The 17,210-nt window shown below is 41.6% G+C and overlaps 1 protein-coding gene across 2 annotated transcripts in view; it reads left to right on the top strand.

Annotated features, from left to right (window-relative positions):
* The window catches only part of Mtmr6 (myotubularin related protein 6), a 40,947-nt gene that overhangs the window by 8,658 nt on the left and 15,079 nt on the right, over positions 1–17,210 (top strand). For both annotated transcript variants that reach the window (XM_059273538.1, XM_059273537.1), the window contains exons 2-5: positions 1,544–1,660; positions 6,663–6,825; positions 8,623–8,780; positions 12,023–12,151. In XM_059273538.1, coding sequence (XP_059129521.1) covers positions 1,544–1,660; positions 6,663–6,825; positions 8,623–8,780; positions 12,023–12,151 — 567 coding nt within the window. The remainder of the gene's footprint in view (positions 1–1,543; positions 1,661–6,662; positions 6,826–8,622; positions 8,781–12,022; positions 12,152–17,210) is intronic.

The following is a 17,210-nucleotide window of genomic DNA, read 5'->3' as shown; positions in this document are numbered from 1 at the left end:
GGATTAAAGGCTTGTGCCACCGCTGCCCAGCTGAGAGCGTCCCTTCTAAGTGGTTTGGTTGCACTAAACCTTTTCAAGGCAGCTCAGCTGGTTTCTAGTCTCTACTTCTTCCAGGCAGAGGGTGTGGTCTCAGAGTTGTCTTTGCAGCTTGGCTTGTCTGAGAATGACTCTCAGCAGCTTTATTGCCTACTCTGGAAAGGGGGCATCTAGTGAGTCTGGTTGGTTTTAGGGACTTCCTGAAGTTCTTTTGAGTTGTTTACCTTCCTGATTAAGGAGGATGGGGATGTTTCGATCTTGGAGGAAACTGCTGCACAACTAGGTGCTCTCTTTGGCAGCACATACAGTAAAGTGGGCTCTTAGATGTGAAAAGTACCTTGCTCACACATACTGCACTACTTGTACATGAGTGTTGGTGTTTCTTACAATCTTCCCTAGGTTATATTGGCATCTAAATAATATCTGTGTTACTTGTGACTACTTGTGTTCCTCTAAGAGATAGATGAAATTTTACCCTGAATATTAAGCATCTTCTTTGGGACAAAAAAGGGAAACACCATAATGACGAATGTGTTTCCTGGGATTTTTATTTAGATACCTGAAAGGACCTCAAAGTTGGCACAAGACACCCCAAGACCAAGTTCTTAGTACAAAGGAGATTTATTTGCCTCAGAGGTCAGAGGGCAGGGAGTAAGAGACAAAGACAGGAGATGTAGGACTAGGGAGAAGGAGGAGGGAACAAGGGAGAGAGGGTAGGGAGGGATATTTGTCCTGGAGGGACAAAGGACTGCCTCTGGACAGAGAGGAGACAGACAGGACCCATAGGCAAATGGCAGTTTATAAAGATAAAGGGGGAAACTCTGTGTTAGTATGAGTTAGTTAATTTTAATTGGGCATGTTAATTAAGGTAGTCAAAGGGGGCTTTTGATTGCTGGACTTCAGTACTTTGATAATTTGACCTTGGTGGTCAGTCTCAGGAGGAGGAAGTGGCCAAATAAGGGACTAGACTTGGTGGCTAGCTTTAGGGATGTAATCTACTGGTTTAGCAAGGCAGAGGGAATGGGGGAAGGGCAAGACCGGCCAGAGCCATGTTTGCCATGCTCAGGCCCACTAGAGTCCATCAACTACTGCCCTGGTTAGCCTTAATTACCCACCGAACACAGTGCAGGGTCCTCTGAGAGGAAGGGCCTCAATTGAGGAATTGCCTACGTTAGACTGGTCTGTGGACGCGTCTGTGAGTCTTGATTGTTAATTGATGTAGGGGGCCCAGCACGCTGTGGGCAGCACCATTCCTTGGGCAGGTGGTATTGAGCTGTGTAAGCAAGCCAGCTAAACCTGAGCCCATGAGCAATCGAGCAGGCTTCCTCCATGGTTTCTGCTTCAGGTTTCTGCCCTGACTTTCTTCAGTGATGGCCTTTGACCTGAAAGTGTAAGCCAAATAAACCTATTCCTCCCCATGTGTTGCATTTGGTCAGTGTTTTACCACAGCAACAGAAATGAAAATAACTACATTTGAAATGCAAAATAACATCTTTTTCTTTCTTAGGTTGAACAAGTAAAGTTACTTGACCGGTTTAGTACCAACAACAAGTCACTGACGGGAACACTGTATCTTACGGCCACACATCTATTATTTATTGACGCTCAGCAAAAAGAAACCTGGGTAAGACCATAGCAGGACTATCTTCAGTAGCAATAACAATGGACTGATTGTTTAATCACTGCTTATTTATCTCTACCAAATTTTTTTATTAGCTTTGTTTTTGTTTTTTATTTTGAATAGGGTCTTGCAGCTGGCTGGCTGTCATCTTCTGGAGAGCTAGGATTATAGGCATGTGTAACTACTCACAGATCAATCACATTTTTTCTGTTTTCAAGTGACTTCTGCCTGCCTTCTATGGGTCATTAATATCATTTGTAATATGGAATTATTAGACCTTTTAAACCTGTGTAAAAACTTAGAAAATGCCTTTTTGTTCCTTTCGTTTTTTAAAAGTCTAGGTAATGTTTGTGCATGTTAACAACCATATGGATTGTATAGTATATTCCATAACATTTTAATGTCAAATTATAATTAGGAGGTTTCTTTTTTGTAACTTTAAACATTGCAGTATATTTATGTAAATATTACGTGTGTGTGTGTGTGTGTGTTGTGTGTGTGTGTCCGTCCAAATATGCATTGCAGGCATACTTTTAAGTACATTTTAAAGTGTACATATGCAGATAGAATTCAGTGGATGCTTCAACAACATGTTAGGTTTGAACTGTGTAGGTCCACGCATATGCTGAGTTTTTTCTTTTTTGGTTTTAAGATTTATTCTTATGTGTATGTGTATATTTCTGTGTAGGGTTATGTGCATGTATGAATTCAGGTGCCCATAGAGTACAGAAAAGGGCATTAGCTCTCTGGAACTGGAGTTACAGGTGGTTGTGAGCTCCTTGCCGTAGGTGCTGGGAACTAAACTCAGGGTCTCTGCAGGAGCAGGAGCAGGAGCAAGGGTCTCTGCAGGAGCAGGAGCAGGAGCAAGGGTCTCTGCAGGAGCAGGAGCAGGAGCAAGGGTCTCTGCAGGAGCAGGAGCAAGGGTCTCTGCAGGAGCAGGAGCAGGAGCAAGGGTCTCTGCAGGAGCAGGAGCAGGAGCAAGGGTCTCTGCAGGAGCAGGAGCAGGAGCAAGGGTCTCTGCAGGAGCACTAGGTGCTCTTAACTGCTGAGCCGTTTCTCCAGCTCTTCTTTCTTCTCCTGTTTGTTAGTCTTTTAGATTACAGTTTGAACAAAAAAATAATACAGGTAAGTCATGTGGTATAGGAATAGTTTATAAATTAAGAAAAAGTTATATGTCATGGATGCATTAAACATATGGTCATTTTTTTTCATTTACTGTTATAAATGAAAATCTGTTACACAGATTTATCCAAATTTACACATATAGACACAAGGTGTAGAGGGTACCATTCGGAGTTACCATACTGCATAGTAGTATGTTAGTGAAATGATTTTGTAGCCACTTCTGTTACTAGTGCAGCAAGTTCAACTATGGCAAGAATCTGCTTCAAATGCTGTGGGCTGCTGACCATCAAATCATGAGCAGATGGTGCTTATTTCTCCCAGAAATTGCATAGTGCAGTAAAACGTGATGGCCCAGGGACCTCATGTATTTACATGTGTCTAATGTGTAACATAAAATATGTTAATGGCTATATTACTGGAAGTACATGTAGTCAGATTATTAGCAGTGAAGTTGGGGGAGCCAAAGTTAAGCTTGGGTTTTTACCTTGTTGATGCCCCCAGTCCTGTGATGTTGAAGGGTCAACTCTGCAAAATCTTGTGTGTATCATTTCTTTCTATATACGTGCTGGGGTTTCTTTTGGACATTAACCTGTAGAAGTGCACGTTTAAACTTTCATATTGTTCCTTCATAATGGCTGTTTCAGATGATTCCTCTCAGTGGAGTGTTAGGTTTCCTGTGTCCTCAGCAACACTGACATTGTCACCTTAAAGACCCCTGCCTATCTAATTCAGAGGAGCAACTGCCATGTCAACTTGCTGAGTCCAGAGATGTCATCCCTGCAGATGTTTTGGCTCTTAAGTTTTCTATTAGATTACCTATCCTTTTTATTTCTATTATTGACTTTTAAAATGATTTTAATTTTTTGTGCTAGAGAAGGGTTTTGACTGTGCAAGGCAAACATTCCACCACTGAGTTCATGCCCAGCCCTGTCTTCTGATTTCTGAGTTCTGCGTTTTGATGCTTTATGAGAGTGTGTGTCGTCATTGGCTTTTCCCAGTTATAGCTAGTCTTTTGTGTACGTGTCTTTTAATAAAGTTTATATTTTTAACATAGGTTTTTCAGTTTTTTTCTTCTGTGCTTTTGTTCTTCTGTAGTACACTTAGGAAGCCTCCCTGTGTGTGAGTGTAAGGAAGCTGCTTCTGTGGTTTCTTCTTCTGAAGATTTCAAGTCTTATTGTCCATCTGGGAGAGACTATGGGGTATGGTGTGACATCCTGCTTATTTGATACCATGTACTGACTGCTTCATTCCCTTTGTCACTAGACCCAGCTCTCTCCTGAGGAAAGCTTCTGTGTCTGTGGGGGCTGCTGTCCAGATGTCTGTCCTGCTCTTTTCACATATCGACTACACTTTACCTGCCTCACTTCTTTGTTTTTTATTTTGTTTTGTTTTGTTTTTGGTTTTCCGAGACAGGGTTTCTCTGTGTAGCTTTGTGCCTTTCTTGGAACTCACTCTGTAGACCAGGCTGACCTTGAACTCACAGAGATCTGCCTGCCTCTGGCTCCCAAGTACTGGGATTAAAGGCGTGCGCCACCACCACCCGGCCTCACTTCTTTGTTAACAGTAGCTTTTTATATGTGTTGATATCCAAAATTGCTGATCCTCTCAGCTTGTTCTTCAAGGTTGTCATGACTACCTGATGCCTTTTCTTCTCTTATTCTCTCATTCCTTTAGCAGATATTTACTGAAAACCTGTTGTGTTTTCATATCACTATTCTAGGTGTTTTAGAAATAATAGCCAATCTTAGCATAAAACTTTAGTTCTCATGGAGATATACTCTTGCTGGGAGAAACAGATGATGAATAAGTAAAATGCAAATTACACGCTATGTAGGAAAGGGGATGGCATACTCCAGAGGGAGTGCCTTGGTCATGTTTCTTACAGCCCTGATGATTTCAGGTTTTGTGATCCCCATTTCATAGGTGCAGAAGTTGAAGCCCAGGGATGTGGTGATGCAGACAGTGTCACCCAGTCTGGACAGAGTAATAAAGGGAGCTTCTTAGGCAGTGCAGTGGTGCAGTGTTGGCTCAAAGGCTGGCTCTGCTGCTTGCAGGCTGTGTGACTCTTTCAGGGTGCTTCCTGCTGTGACTAGGTTACTGTCAGACTGAAAATGACAAAAGACATCCCAAGGCTGGGGAATGGGGTGGCCTTTCTTCTGCATCCTCTCCTTTTAGCAGGGAGAAGTTTACCCAGGTAACCCTGACAGCTTTCCATGGTGTTGAGTGTTGAGATATTGGGACGTTTGGAAACACCTATTTGAATGGAAGGCAGTGAATGCAGCTTCCTGACATTTTTGATATCTTGGTGAAGATGGATTATTGCAAGGAGAGAAGGGAAGGGAATGGCAGACCCAGTGTTTCTACTTAAGACCTCTACAAAAAGGGCATAGTGTCTGTCATCATGGAGCACTCTTGTGAATATTAAATAAGAGAAAATAGGCAAAGCATCTGTTAAAGTAGCAACTCAGTAAGTCCTAGCTGTTCTTACCCTTTTCTGGGCAGTAGAACCAAGATGAAAGGTTGTCTCTGCCTCCCAGGGCAGGGAATCACACACCCCGGGGTACAGCTCAGAGTATGCAGGCTCTTGTTGTCTCTTGTAGCGTTGGCCTTCGTTGATGTATGAGCGCAGCAGGTAAGGTAAGGTGCTTGCACATTGAGGGTCAGCAAAGAGATGCCTGTGCTCCCCTCTCCTCGTCTTTCCTGCGGTCTTAGTAGTGCATCCCATGGGTCTCTCCTGGAGTCTGTGTAGTGGGAGCATTGTGGTTCTAGAAGCGGCCTTTCTGACCTTGGGCCTCTTTCTCACTGTACAGATAGGCATTCTTTTACACTCACATGATGTCAGGCTCCTTTGTCACTCTCCTGAAAATGATTTGGGGTCTTAATGGGGTCCTAATAATGATACAATGTCATCTCTAATTCCTGTATCTTATAGGTTATTGTCCCTCGTTCCCTGTGGAGATGGCACTGTTAGATGGTTGTGAGCAACTGTGCACTAGGCCCACCAGTGCACGTTAGTGGAGTTAATTCCCCAAGTGTGAGCTCTGTCTGTGTAGGAACCATTTGTGCAGTTTCCATGGACGCATTATCTCATTAAGACTTTTCCAGGCTTTTCTCGATTACTTATATGTGTTTAATCTTGCATGTCAGCCTTAGGTTTAATAGGTACAGTTAATATAATTATTAACATAATATAATCATAATTATATAGCACACATGCAGTCATCCATCCTTCATTTTTCGACTGAAAACAAACAGATACAAAAAAAACAAAACCAAAACCAAACCCTACTAAGCAGGATGGAGTTTGTTGCTGCAGTTTATGATTCATTTTAAGGTTAATTTAGGACTTCTGGATCTCTTCTGTGATTGACTTTTTAATCATTCAGGAACCTAAAAGCTATTCTCCAGAAATTTTTCTTTAAATATTTTAAGTGGCTAGAAATGGTATTGAGAAAGAGTAAAAATTCTTAGTAGCAAACAAAATATCAATAGCAATGGGGATGATAATCTTATGTTTTCAAAATGCCATCAAGCCATACTCTATAGTGAGACTTCTTTATTCATACTCTTAGTAAACATTAATTAAATTTTTTGTAGCACTTGGGAAGGAAACTAGGACCTTGTGCATGCTAGGCAGGTAGATGTTCTGCTGCTGAACTATGACCCCAGCCCCTCATTCAGCCAGCATATAATGACATAGAAAAAACTAACAAAAACGACAACATCTTCTTGGCTCAGGCATCCAGTCATTAAAATGTGTTAAGTATGATAGCACATAACATTTGAGACTTTATTGGAGCATTGACATTTATGTACTCTGGGGAAGAACGTATATCAGTGCTTTGTGTGTTGGTGACGAGCGTGTTTGTTTATGCTGTAGATACTACACCACCATATTGCTTCTGTGGAGAAACTTGCTCTGACCACTTCTGGGTGCCCACTTGTGATTCAGTGCAAGAACTTCAGGATTGTGCATTTCATCGTTCCCAGGGAAAGAGACTGCCATGATATTTATAACTCTCTGCTTCAACTGTCAAAACAAGGTATGTTGTTCTTAGAGAGCAAAACTCACATACTTGATTGAGATGGGTTTTCCAGCAGGCTTTAAGGTGTTGCTATTATTTTACCTTTACGTTATAGTTAGGTTGTATGTACTATCAACCCCTCAACCCTTTGGTGGTCTAGAACCCGCACAGTGGTTTAGAAATAATGAAACTACTGCTTTGAACTGTAAGAGTAGGGTAAGAATGAACTGTGTAAGGAGAGACTTTTATAGTACAGCCTGAAGTTACCTTAGATTATATTAGCACTTTAAAACTTAACTGATAGGGAAGTAACACATTGTGTAACACATTGTGTATGTGTTCGTGTGTGTGCGGATGAGCTGTCACATGTGTGCATGTGTGGATGGAGGCCAGGGTCCAGTGCCTTTACTTAGGAGCCATCCACTTGGTTGTTTGAGACAATCATTTGGAACCCCGGACTTGCCAGTTTAGGGGAGGCTGTCTGGCTGCAAGCCCCAGGGAACCACCTGCCTCCATCTCCCTTGCACTGGGATTACAACCATGTGCTACCACACCTGGTCTTTTACTTGGATGCTGGGAATTGAACTCAGGTCTTTTTGTTTTCATAAAAGCACTTTACTGACCAACCTCCCTCTTTAGCACCTCACTCTTTTTTTTTAATGTGGGTTTTCTCTGTTAATGAAAGAGGTATTACTAAATGGAAAGTCATAGAAGGTCATGGTCCTTTAGCAGCAGTGGCTAGGGTGGTAGATGCACCAGAGACAAGAGTAAATCCTGTCTTAGTAGATGGAGGGTTGGGAGGGATAGAAGCCCTAAAAATGAATCTTACAACTACCCAGGCCTGGGGCTCTGAAGGCTTCTGTCCCCAGCATGACTTGGATTACTTGTTAGCGTGGATTTCAGTTGAGCAGTTTAGATGGAGGTCCACATGAGTGACCTAGGAGCACATAGAGCCTGATACATTCCATTGTCCTAGATTGAACCAAGGTATATAGCAAAGATGGTTATGAGCTAATGTCCTTGTTGATTTGGGTCTATACTGACCTATAAGAATGGGTAATTCTGGGGCTGGAGAAGATGATTCAGTGGTTAAGAGCACTGTCTGCTCTTCCAGAGGACCTGGTTTGGTTCCCAGCACCCACATAATAGTTCACAACCATCTATTATTCCAGTCTCATAGGATCCAATGCCCTCTTCTGGCCTGAACAGGTACCAGTAACAAGTGTTACCCATACATAAATGCAGCCAAAACACCCATGCACATTAAAGTAACTTAAAAACAATGTGTAATGCAGTTTCCTGCTCTCTCTGCCATCTCTGTTTTGTTAGTTATTGTTTGATCCCTCTTTCTTTCTTAGATTTGTTCTCACTGTGTTGCCTAGGCTGGTCTCAAACTTGGAGTCCTGCCTTGGTCTTGTGAATGCTCGGGTTTTAGGCTTAGACTACACCTGGCCATTTCTAGTTTTTTGTTATGGTATTTTGTTTGCATTGCATTTGGAGAAAAAGATGAGTAAGAAGTCTCTATTTTTGTTTTAAAAATTTTACATTCAAGAAAAAGGAAAAGCATGTAATAGAAGGTTTAACCTTTAAGGTACCTTTTGCTATGACTTAAATCTTGAGTCTATACATATGCCTTTAGCTATAGTCATTTGTTTTATGGAACTTAGAAAATATTAAATTCAGGTATATTCATGTCTTAGCTACCTCTTTGAAAATTTTAAAGAAAAAAAAAGGAGGGAAAAAAATCCTGAAATCATTTTATTTGTAGTCCAGTGCCTTATAAATTACATTATATTGACTTTTATTGTTTTACAGCAAAATATGAAGATCTCTATGCATTCTCTTATAATCCCAAACAAAATGATTCCGAACGACTGAAGGGTTGGGAGGTCATTGACCTTGCTCAGGAATATAAGAGGATGGGAGTGCCTAATGGAAAGTGGAAACTCTCTGATGCCAACCGAGAGTACAAGGTAAGCTGGCCTCTGGAGCAGTCAGAACAGTTTCAGAGGGCAACATGTGGCAGGGTTTCAGCCGTCTGAAGAACAGCGTACTGCTCTCACTTCTTAAAATACTTTAAAGGTGTGCTGCTTTTTTTTTTTTTTCAGCCTCATGATTTCTGTCCAGTTTTTTTTTTTTGAATCTCTCTAGTTTTTGTTTTTTTTTTTTGTAGTTACTTAGTGCTATGAACATGCCTCTTAGAACAGCCTTCATTATATCTCATTGGTTGTTTTATATCTGGGGCACAGCTGCTGCACCTGATCTTATCACTGCCTCAGCTGCTGATTGGGCCTCCATAGCCACCACCCAACTGCCTTCATGTAGGAAGACAATTGTTGTTTTAACTAAGCCTCTATCCTTTTATTTTACCAATAAAGACTCAAGAGCCAGATGCTGGGGTGAAAACCTGCTAGCTCAGAGAAGCAGAGAAAGCAGCCAGCTGACCTTCCTCCTTGGATGCCCCAAACCAAAATGGACCACCAAACTCAAAGTCCCTCCTACTACTTCTTGTGCATCTCTCTATCCGTCTTCTTGACTCCCTCTTACTCTCTATGGCTACTTCCTGTCAACTAGTTGCTTGCTCCACCTCTTGACCTATGATTGATTTTATTTGATCCTGTTGACAAAAAGTAGAAAACTCTTGGATTAAGGGTGTGTACTAGGGCTGGGCCACACCATAGAGGCAGGTTTTTCCAGTAAATAAGGTAATCTCAGGGTTCATAGTGTGATCAGATATCTTGCAACACCCATAAAGTTTGGGTATGTTGTGTATTCATTTTCATTCAGTTCTGGAAAGTCTTTAATTTCTTTCTTGACCCATTTCATATTAGGTCATGAGTTGTTCAGTTTTCATGATCTTTCTGTTATTTCTGTTGTTGATCTCCAGCTTTAATCCATAGTGGTCAGACAGGATGCAGGGAGTTATGCCAATTTTCCTGTATTGTTGAGATTAGCTTAGTGTCTGAGTATGTGGACAATTTTGGAGAAAACTGAGATGCAGAGAAGAAGACAAGTTCTTTTGTGTCTGGAAGAAATGTTCTATAAATATCTGTTATGTCCATTTGGTTTACAACGTCCATTAGCTCCAGCATTTCTCTGTTTAGTTTTTGTCTGGATGACCTGTCTATTGGTAAGAGTAGGGTATTGAAGTTTCCCACTCTCAGTGTGTGGGAGTCAATATGTGATTTAAGATACAGTCGTGTTTCTTTTATGGACTTGGGCGCCCTTGTGTTTGGTGCATAGATGTTAAGAATTCCAATGCCATCTTGGTGGGATTTTCACTTGATGAGTATGTAGTATCCTTCCCTAGCTCTTCTGATTAGTTTTGATTTGAAGTCTATTTTGTCAGATATTAAGACAGCTACAATGATTACTTCTTAGGTTTATTTGCTTGGAATATCTTTTTCCATTTTTTTACCCTGAGGTGTTAGATCCTTGGTGTTGAGGTGTGTTTCTTGGATACAGCAGGATGGATCCTGTTTTCCCATCTATTCTGTTAGTCTTTGTCTTTTCATTGGGGAATCGAGACCTTTGATATTGAGAGATATCAATGACCAGTGATTTTTGTTTCCTGCTATTTTAGTGGTGGTGGTGGTGGTGGTGGTGGTGGTGGTGGTGGTGGTGTGTGTGTATGTGTGTGTGTGTGATTATGTGCAGGTGCACACTTCCCTTCTTGATTTTGCTGGTCTGGGATTATTTATTCCCAGTATTTTTTTTTTTTTTTTGGTGTTGTTAACCTCTTTAGATTGGAGTTTTCCTTCTAACACCTCTGGTAGGAATAGATTTGTAGATAAATATTGCTTAAATTTGTTTTTATCATAAAATGTCTTATTTTCTCCATCTATGGTAATTGAAAGTTTTGCTGGGTATAGTAGTCCAGGTTTGCATCTGTGGTCTCTTAAGAGTCTCTGTAGAACATCTGTCCAGGCCTTTCTGGCTTTCAGATTCTCCATTGAGAAGTCAAGTATAATTCTAATAGGTCTGCCCTTATGAGTTACTTGCTTTTTTCCCTTGTAGTTTTTAATATTCTTGCTTTGTTCTGTATGTTTAGTGTTTTGATTATTATATCCTGAGGGAACTTCTTTTCTGGTCCAGTCTGTTTGGTGTTCTGTAGGCTTCTTGTGCTTTGATGGGCATTTCTTTTAGGTCAGGGAAATTTTCTTCCATGATTTTGTTGATATTTCTGTATCCTTTAGTTGTGTTTCTTCTCCTTCTTCTATTCCTTTTCTTAAATTTGGTCTTTTCATAGTGTCCCAGGTTTCCTGGATATTTTGTTCTAGGAGTTTCTTTAGCTCTAACATATTCTTTGACCAATATATCCATTTCTTTTATCATGTTTTCAATATCTGAGATTCTCTCTACCATCTCTTGTATTCTGGTGCTGAAGCTTGCCTCTATGGTTCCTGTTTGAGTTCCTAAATTTTTCATTTTCACACTTCTCTGAGTTTGGGTTTTTCTTATTAATTATATTTCCACTTTCAGGTCTTGGTCAGTTTTATTTATTTCCTTACACTGTTGGTTTGTGTTTTCATGGATTTCTTTAAGGGATTTACTAATTTCCTCTTAGAAGACCTCTATTGTATTCATAAAGGCTGTTTTAAGGTCTTTTTCTTGTGCTTCCACTATGTTAGAATACTCAGGGCCTGCTGTAGTAGGGTTGCTGGGCTCTAGTGGAGTCATACTGCCTTTGCTGTTATTGATTGTGTTTTCATCCTGGCATCTAGACATTTGGTTTTGGAGTGATTGTAATTTTAGGTGCTGATGTCTGGTTTTGTCTTTGTTGGGTGGGTGTTTTGTTCCTTGGTTTCTGTTTCCTCTCTGGTTCTTAGGAGAGTGTGATGGCTGTGTGCTGCCTAATAGGAAATTTATCTGGGATCCTGATAGGTGTGGTCACTGCAGGTGCAGGTAAAGTGTGTTTCTAGGTATTGGCGGCTGATACTTTGGAATGGGGATGGATTAGGAGAGGGCATGAGAGGGTCCATAGGAGGGAGGAAAGCAGGGTGTTCCACCAGGATCTGCTTCGTCCCCTAAGAATGTGGGCACAGAGTGAGCGGAGGCCACAGCAGAAGAAGGTCTGCTATAGAGCTGGGGATGAGACTTGGGGATTGGACTTGGAGGAGTGGAGGGTAAGGAGAAGATCTACAGTTAGCCCATCTGCTTCCACTAGCCTCGTGGTTTCTGGTTGGAGTTAAGTACTTTCATTTGATATTCCCAGGTCTGTGAAACTTACCCAAAAGAGCTGTATGTTCCAAAATCAGCCACCCCACCAATGATCATGGGCAGCTCCAACTTCCGGAGCAAGGGCAGACTTCCAGTCCTGTCCTACTGCTGGCAAGGCACTGAGGTAAGAGACTTCTCTCATTTAATAAGTACAATAGACACAGGTAACATTCTAAGCATCCAGAAGAACACTAACTTTTGGTTTTGTTTTGCTTGAGACAGAGTTTCACTATGTAGCTCTTGCTGTCCCAGAACTCACTATATAGACTATGCAGGCCTCGAACTCATGAGATCTGCCTACCTTTGCCTTCTGAGTGCTGGAGTTAAAGGCATATGCCACCACACTGGGCAGTGAATATTACCTTTTACTTCACAGGCTTGCTATTATAATGTTTGTAACAGAGACGTGCTGGCTTTTCACTATTGTTTTTGAAGTCATAAAACAAAACTACCCTGAAATTCTCCTTTCCTACCTTTCTCTTCCTGAAATGCCTTAATAATGGGATCAGTGAATAGATAGGTCTGTTTCTTTTCTGTAGTTGTCCTTTAGTCCTATGTGTACTTAGAGAAATCGGATAGCTTGCTTGTGCCAAGGCAAGCACTGAAAGCGGAAGAGAACCCAGGGCATCTGGGCTCTGTGTGAACAGTGTGAGCCCTTCACATGGGAAGGGTTCTGTAAGGAGCAGGAAGAGGAGGCATACCACATTGATGTGGTGGCAGGGCTTGCTTGTCCTGTGTGTCTGCGTTGCTGGCACTGGAATCCAGGGTCTCCTGCTCTACCCTGAACTTCACCCTCACCCCATGAGAACTTACCTTCCCAGCTTCCTGATAGTAGGGATAGCCTAGGTGCTGTCTTGTTTGTATCTTCGCAGTCTCATAAGGCAGGCCTTGCTGATGACTGAGGTTCAGAGGCAGCTTCCACACGGGTAGTTTGAGTACCTTGCCGTTTCTGACTCCTAAGCCCTTGTAAACTGATTTTTAAACATATTCCCCTCTTTACCCAGAAGGCTTTTTTCCTGGGTTCAGGAATTTCATAGTGATGTGCCTTGGTATATCATTTACAGACTGCCTATAAACTCTGATCTCAGCTTGAAGAAGGTACTTCTGTTTCTGCAATGTTTTCTTTTCTCTGTTCATTTTCTTTGTATTTTTTCCTTTTTAGCTTGTGTTAGTTGACAGGCTTCCTGTGTAAGCCCCATTTCTGCAGCTTTCCTTCCTGCATCCCATGTCTCTGTTTTCTGGAAGAGTTGTTTAACTGTCCTTCTCACCCAGCTCTCAGGTTCTTTAGTTCTGAGACTGTGTTTGTGACATTAAGGGTTCTTTCTCTTTTCTGAATTTCTTTAGTCAGTTTCCTGTTGTGTGATTTGGTGACAACAGCTCTCAAGCAGACAGGCTTTTGTTGTTTGTTAATTTTTTTTTTAAGGAATTCTGTGTGTGTCTCCCTTTCCTCATGTTTCACCTGTTAAAAGTTTGCATGCCTGAAGTTGTGTGCCTTTGCATTTTTATGTTTCTGCTATGTGTTTGGCTTCCTCACAGTATGCTTTTGCTGGATTTTGTGTGATGTAACAGTTACGAAGGGTGGCAGGAGCTCCCATTCTCCTAGATAGACTATATTTTATTCTCTTGTTTAGAGAAGTTCAAAGCTTCATTCCCATCCTTTGCTGGGTCCAATCTGATGTTAATCCTCTTTGTAGACTAAACTCTGTGTTCAGGGAGGAAAGATCTGGAGCAGCTCACCTTTCTGTGTGTTCAGCCACACCCTGCTCCTGCAGGTGCCAGCTATGACCTTGCTGCTAGATTTCCCTGTTCCTTCTTGTAGTAGGCTCTTTCTCTGCCAAACCAGTTGCCTGTTGCCAGTCTGCTGTTACCCCAAATGTCACCTCTGTTGGAATTTCTTTGTCCATGCTTGTCCTGGTGGCCTCATACGCCTTGTATTTGTTAGAACTTTGTTCAGGTAAATTTTAAACAGAAGTTTCTAATTTACTTCTAGTATCTTAAGCCGTAGTGAGTTTCCTGGCCACCTTGGACACACCCTGTTATCCTACATTGTTTATTGGAAAGATAGGCTAAAAATACTCAGTGGTTGACTTAGTAATCAGAAAACAGGTGTAAAATGCATGTAGAGCATTCCTTTAAAATGGCAACAACAAGAAACCTGTTTATGCTCAGAGAATTAGGACACCACATTCAAAAACAGAAAAGTAACTAAAACAATTTTGCAGAAAATAGGAAAGAACTCTTGAACATTAAAAACAGCATAACAGTCTTCATTTTCTTCTGCCATTGTAATTTCTGTGGTCGTATTTTGTTTGTGCAGGTAAACTATACAGACATGTATGTGGAGGCCCACAAAGGTTTCCTAGTGAGATCTGAACTTGCTTTACCCAGCAGAGCTGCCTAAGGGGGATGGATTGACCGTGTGTGGTTACCAGGTGTTTGCAAGGTCTGCACTTGGCTGAAATAGGGGGAGGTCTTTTGCTCCACCCCTTGACATAAAAGGCCCTTTACAAGATGCAGGAGGGGCTAGTAGATATTGATCCAGGCCCTCCTGAGGCTATCCTGTGTTTCTATCTGTTTCTCTCCCCTCTATCTTTCTACCTAATATCTCTTATCTCTCTCTCCTCAAAAATACCCTGGGGAAAAAGTGGGAGTGGGTTCCCCCACAGATGGTGCCAGGAACAGGGACAGAGGACTTGGCAAAAGGAGAGTTAGGGGTATCATGGGTGTAAGCGAGCATGCCCAATAATGAATTAAAAATAAAGGTGACAATATTTTATTCTTGGGAGTGAAAGTAAAGTGGCTGAAAGAAATGCCAAAGTGAAAAATAAGGCTGTAGTAAATATCTCTATCTAGATTTCTTTCTTTCTCTCTTTCTTAATTTCTGTCTATAAAATTAAGGAAAAATATAAGATTAGGTATAGGAATATTGGGTAAGAAGAAATTCAGAATAAGAGTAGAATTAGAAATATTGGGTAAGAAAAAACTTAGGGTAAGGTAGAATATAGGAATATAGTGTAGAAAAAACTTAGGATAAGTTAGAAGAGCAACAAGACAGAAGGGCTGTGTTCTTGGGACTGTTAATGTAGACTTCTGAGGAAGAATTGGAGTCATGAAAAAAATACTATGAGAGGAAATGGGCAGAAAAAGATTCCTGTGGAAGCTTTTGGCCTATGGATAGCTTAGATCTAAGCCCTGAGTGGCAGGGGAAAAAATATTCCCTGAGACAGATGCGGGGGGAGACAAAAACTTCCGCTCTACTGATATTGCCACTGTATGAAAACATTGTACCATCAGAATTAGTTTGCTCTTGGCCATGAAGCTGAAAATAAGGAATAGAAGTCTTGGGGAAAACTTAGTAATTTTTGTCTAAAAAACTGAAAGCTTTTCAGGTCTTTCCTTCTCAGATCTCTTTTCTTTCTATAAGACTGAAATTAGATTCACCTGGAACAACATGTATCAGAATGCGGAAGTCACCTGTAATTGCCCTAGTAAAAACACCTCTTGGAACATCGTAAACCCTTTCTGCTGGTCCTCTCTCCCCTTCAAGCCAGTATTAGAAAAACAGCAGACACTTTGGACCCTAGCCAGAGTCCCCTACAGCTAGGGCCTAGTAAGAGATGCCCCAGGGAATGCAGGCAGAAAGCCAAGCAAGGGCAGCTTCCCTCAGGGTGGAGCAGCAGCAGAGGTGGGGACCCGGGGAAAAGCTGCTGGTATGGAGGAAGCAGTAGCTGCAAAGCTGCAGTGGCAGCACGGGAAAAACTGAGGCAAAATTTGGCCATACAAACAAGGCCGGCAGGGACATCAGGAGCCACCCACCTAACCTCAAGCCCCGAGTCGGTAAATGAGGCTACATGGTGTCCACAACTGAGGAGAGGAGTGAAAGAGTCCCTCTGAAAAAGCTCTTTTCACTGACCTTGTGAGGCTGGGAAGCAAAGCCACCAAATGTGACCTGCTCTGGGGACAGTGCCAGGTGAACTGAGAGTGCAACAGCCAAAATTGGCCACAGCTGGGACCTGGAAGGGCTGCTTAGGAAATGTAGTTCACAACAGCGTGATGGTATAGAAAAGATAGCTTGGAAAATGTGGTTTGTAACAGTGTGGTGGTATAGGCAGGCCCTGAAGAAAATGCAAAAAGACCGGGACAAAAAAAAACCCAAAAACCTTTCAAATGTTTCCCGTAACAGAGCAACAAACAGCCCAAGGGAAATATTGCCAGTACTACACTGCCCCAAAAAACTGCTTTTTCAGCTCAAAACATCGCTTTCTCCCAAGTGCTGCTAGAACACTTACCCTTACTTCCTGAAAAACGAGAAACGGGTGATGCCTGTCAAGAGGCAATTAAGATGCTAATGACACTTTTCAAATAATTTTGAAACCTTTAAGAAAGCGAGGGAAAGTGGTCCGTACATTAGAAATTGCTTCAAGTATGAAAAAACTTATGGGCAAATGAAAAACTTGGGTCATGCTATGAGATACCAGAGGGGACAAATAGGATAATCAGAGAAGTTCTTTGCCTTTTGAACAGCAGCCTGCAGTGAGTGATTTCTTTGCAAATCTAATGGGAGAACAAGGAAACGTGTATTCAGAAAGGAGTGATTGCTTTGTAGATGGGGACCAAACTCTAGAAAAATCTAGAAACAGTGGTAAATTAGAATGCTTGCTTAATGAATGCACTGATATTTGTGAGAATAGGAAAAATGTACCACGTACTGAAGGTTGAAAAGTTATAACTACAGCTTGAGCTGAATGACTCATGATCAAAGTATCACAGCAATTAGTAAAATGGCATCAGGGGTTGAGAAGCTAGTGAATGAAGTAAAAATACTAAATCATGAAAATGTTCTTCCTCAGAGCAAGCTAATAAAAGATGTGTTTCATGCCGGGCGGTGGTGGCGCACGCCTTTAATCCCAGCACTCGGGAGGCAGAGCCAGGCGGATCTCTGTGAGTTCGAGGCCAGCCTGGACTACCAAGTGAGTTCCAGGAAAGGCGCAAAGCTACACAGAGAAACCCTGTCTCGAAAAACCAAAAAATAAAAAAAAAAAAGATGTGTTTCATGATAATTAAAACAACACATCTATGTTCTTGACTCCTTTGGACAGTAGCAGTTTCTGCGAACAAATAACCTTGTCAGAAACATTGATCTAATAAAAATCTATCAAAGACAAGGCATTGTTGAAAGAGCT

The sequence above is a fragment of the Peromyscus eremicus genome, chromosome 9 (assembly GCF_949786415.1).
Source record: "Peromyscus eremicus chromosome 9, PerEre_H2_v1, whole genome shotgun sequence".
NCBI lineage: Eukaryota > Metazoa > Chordata > Mammalia > Rodentia > Cricetidae > Peromyscus > Peromyscus eremicus.
The sequence above is the reverse complement of the archived record's forward strand: the minus strand, read 5'-3'. Positions and strand labels throughout refer to the sequence as shown.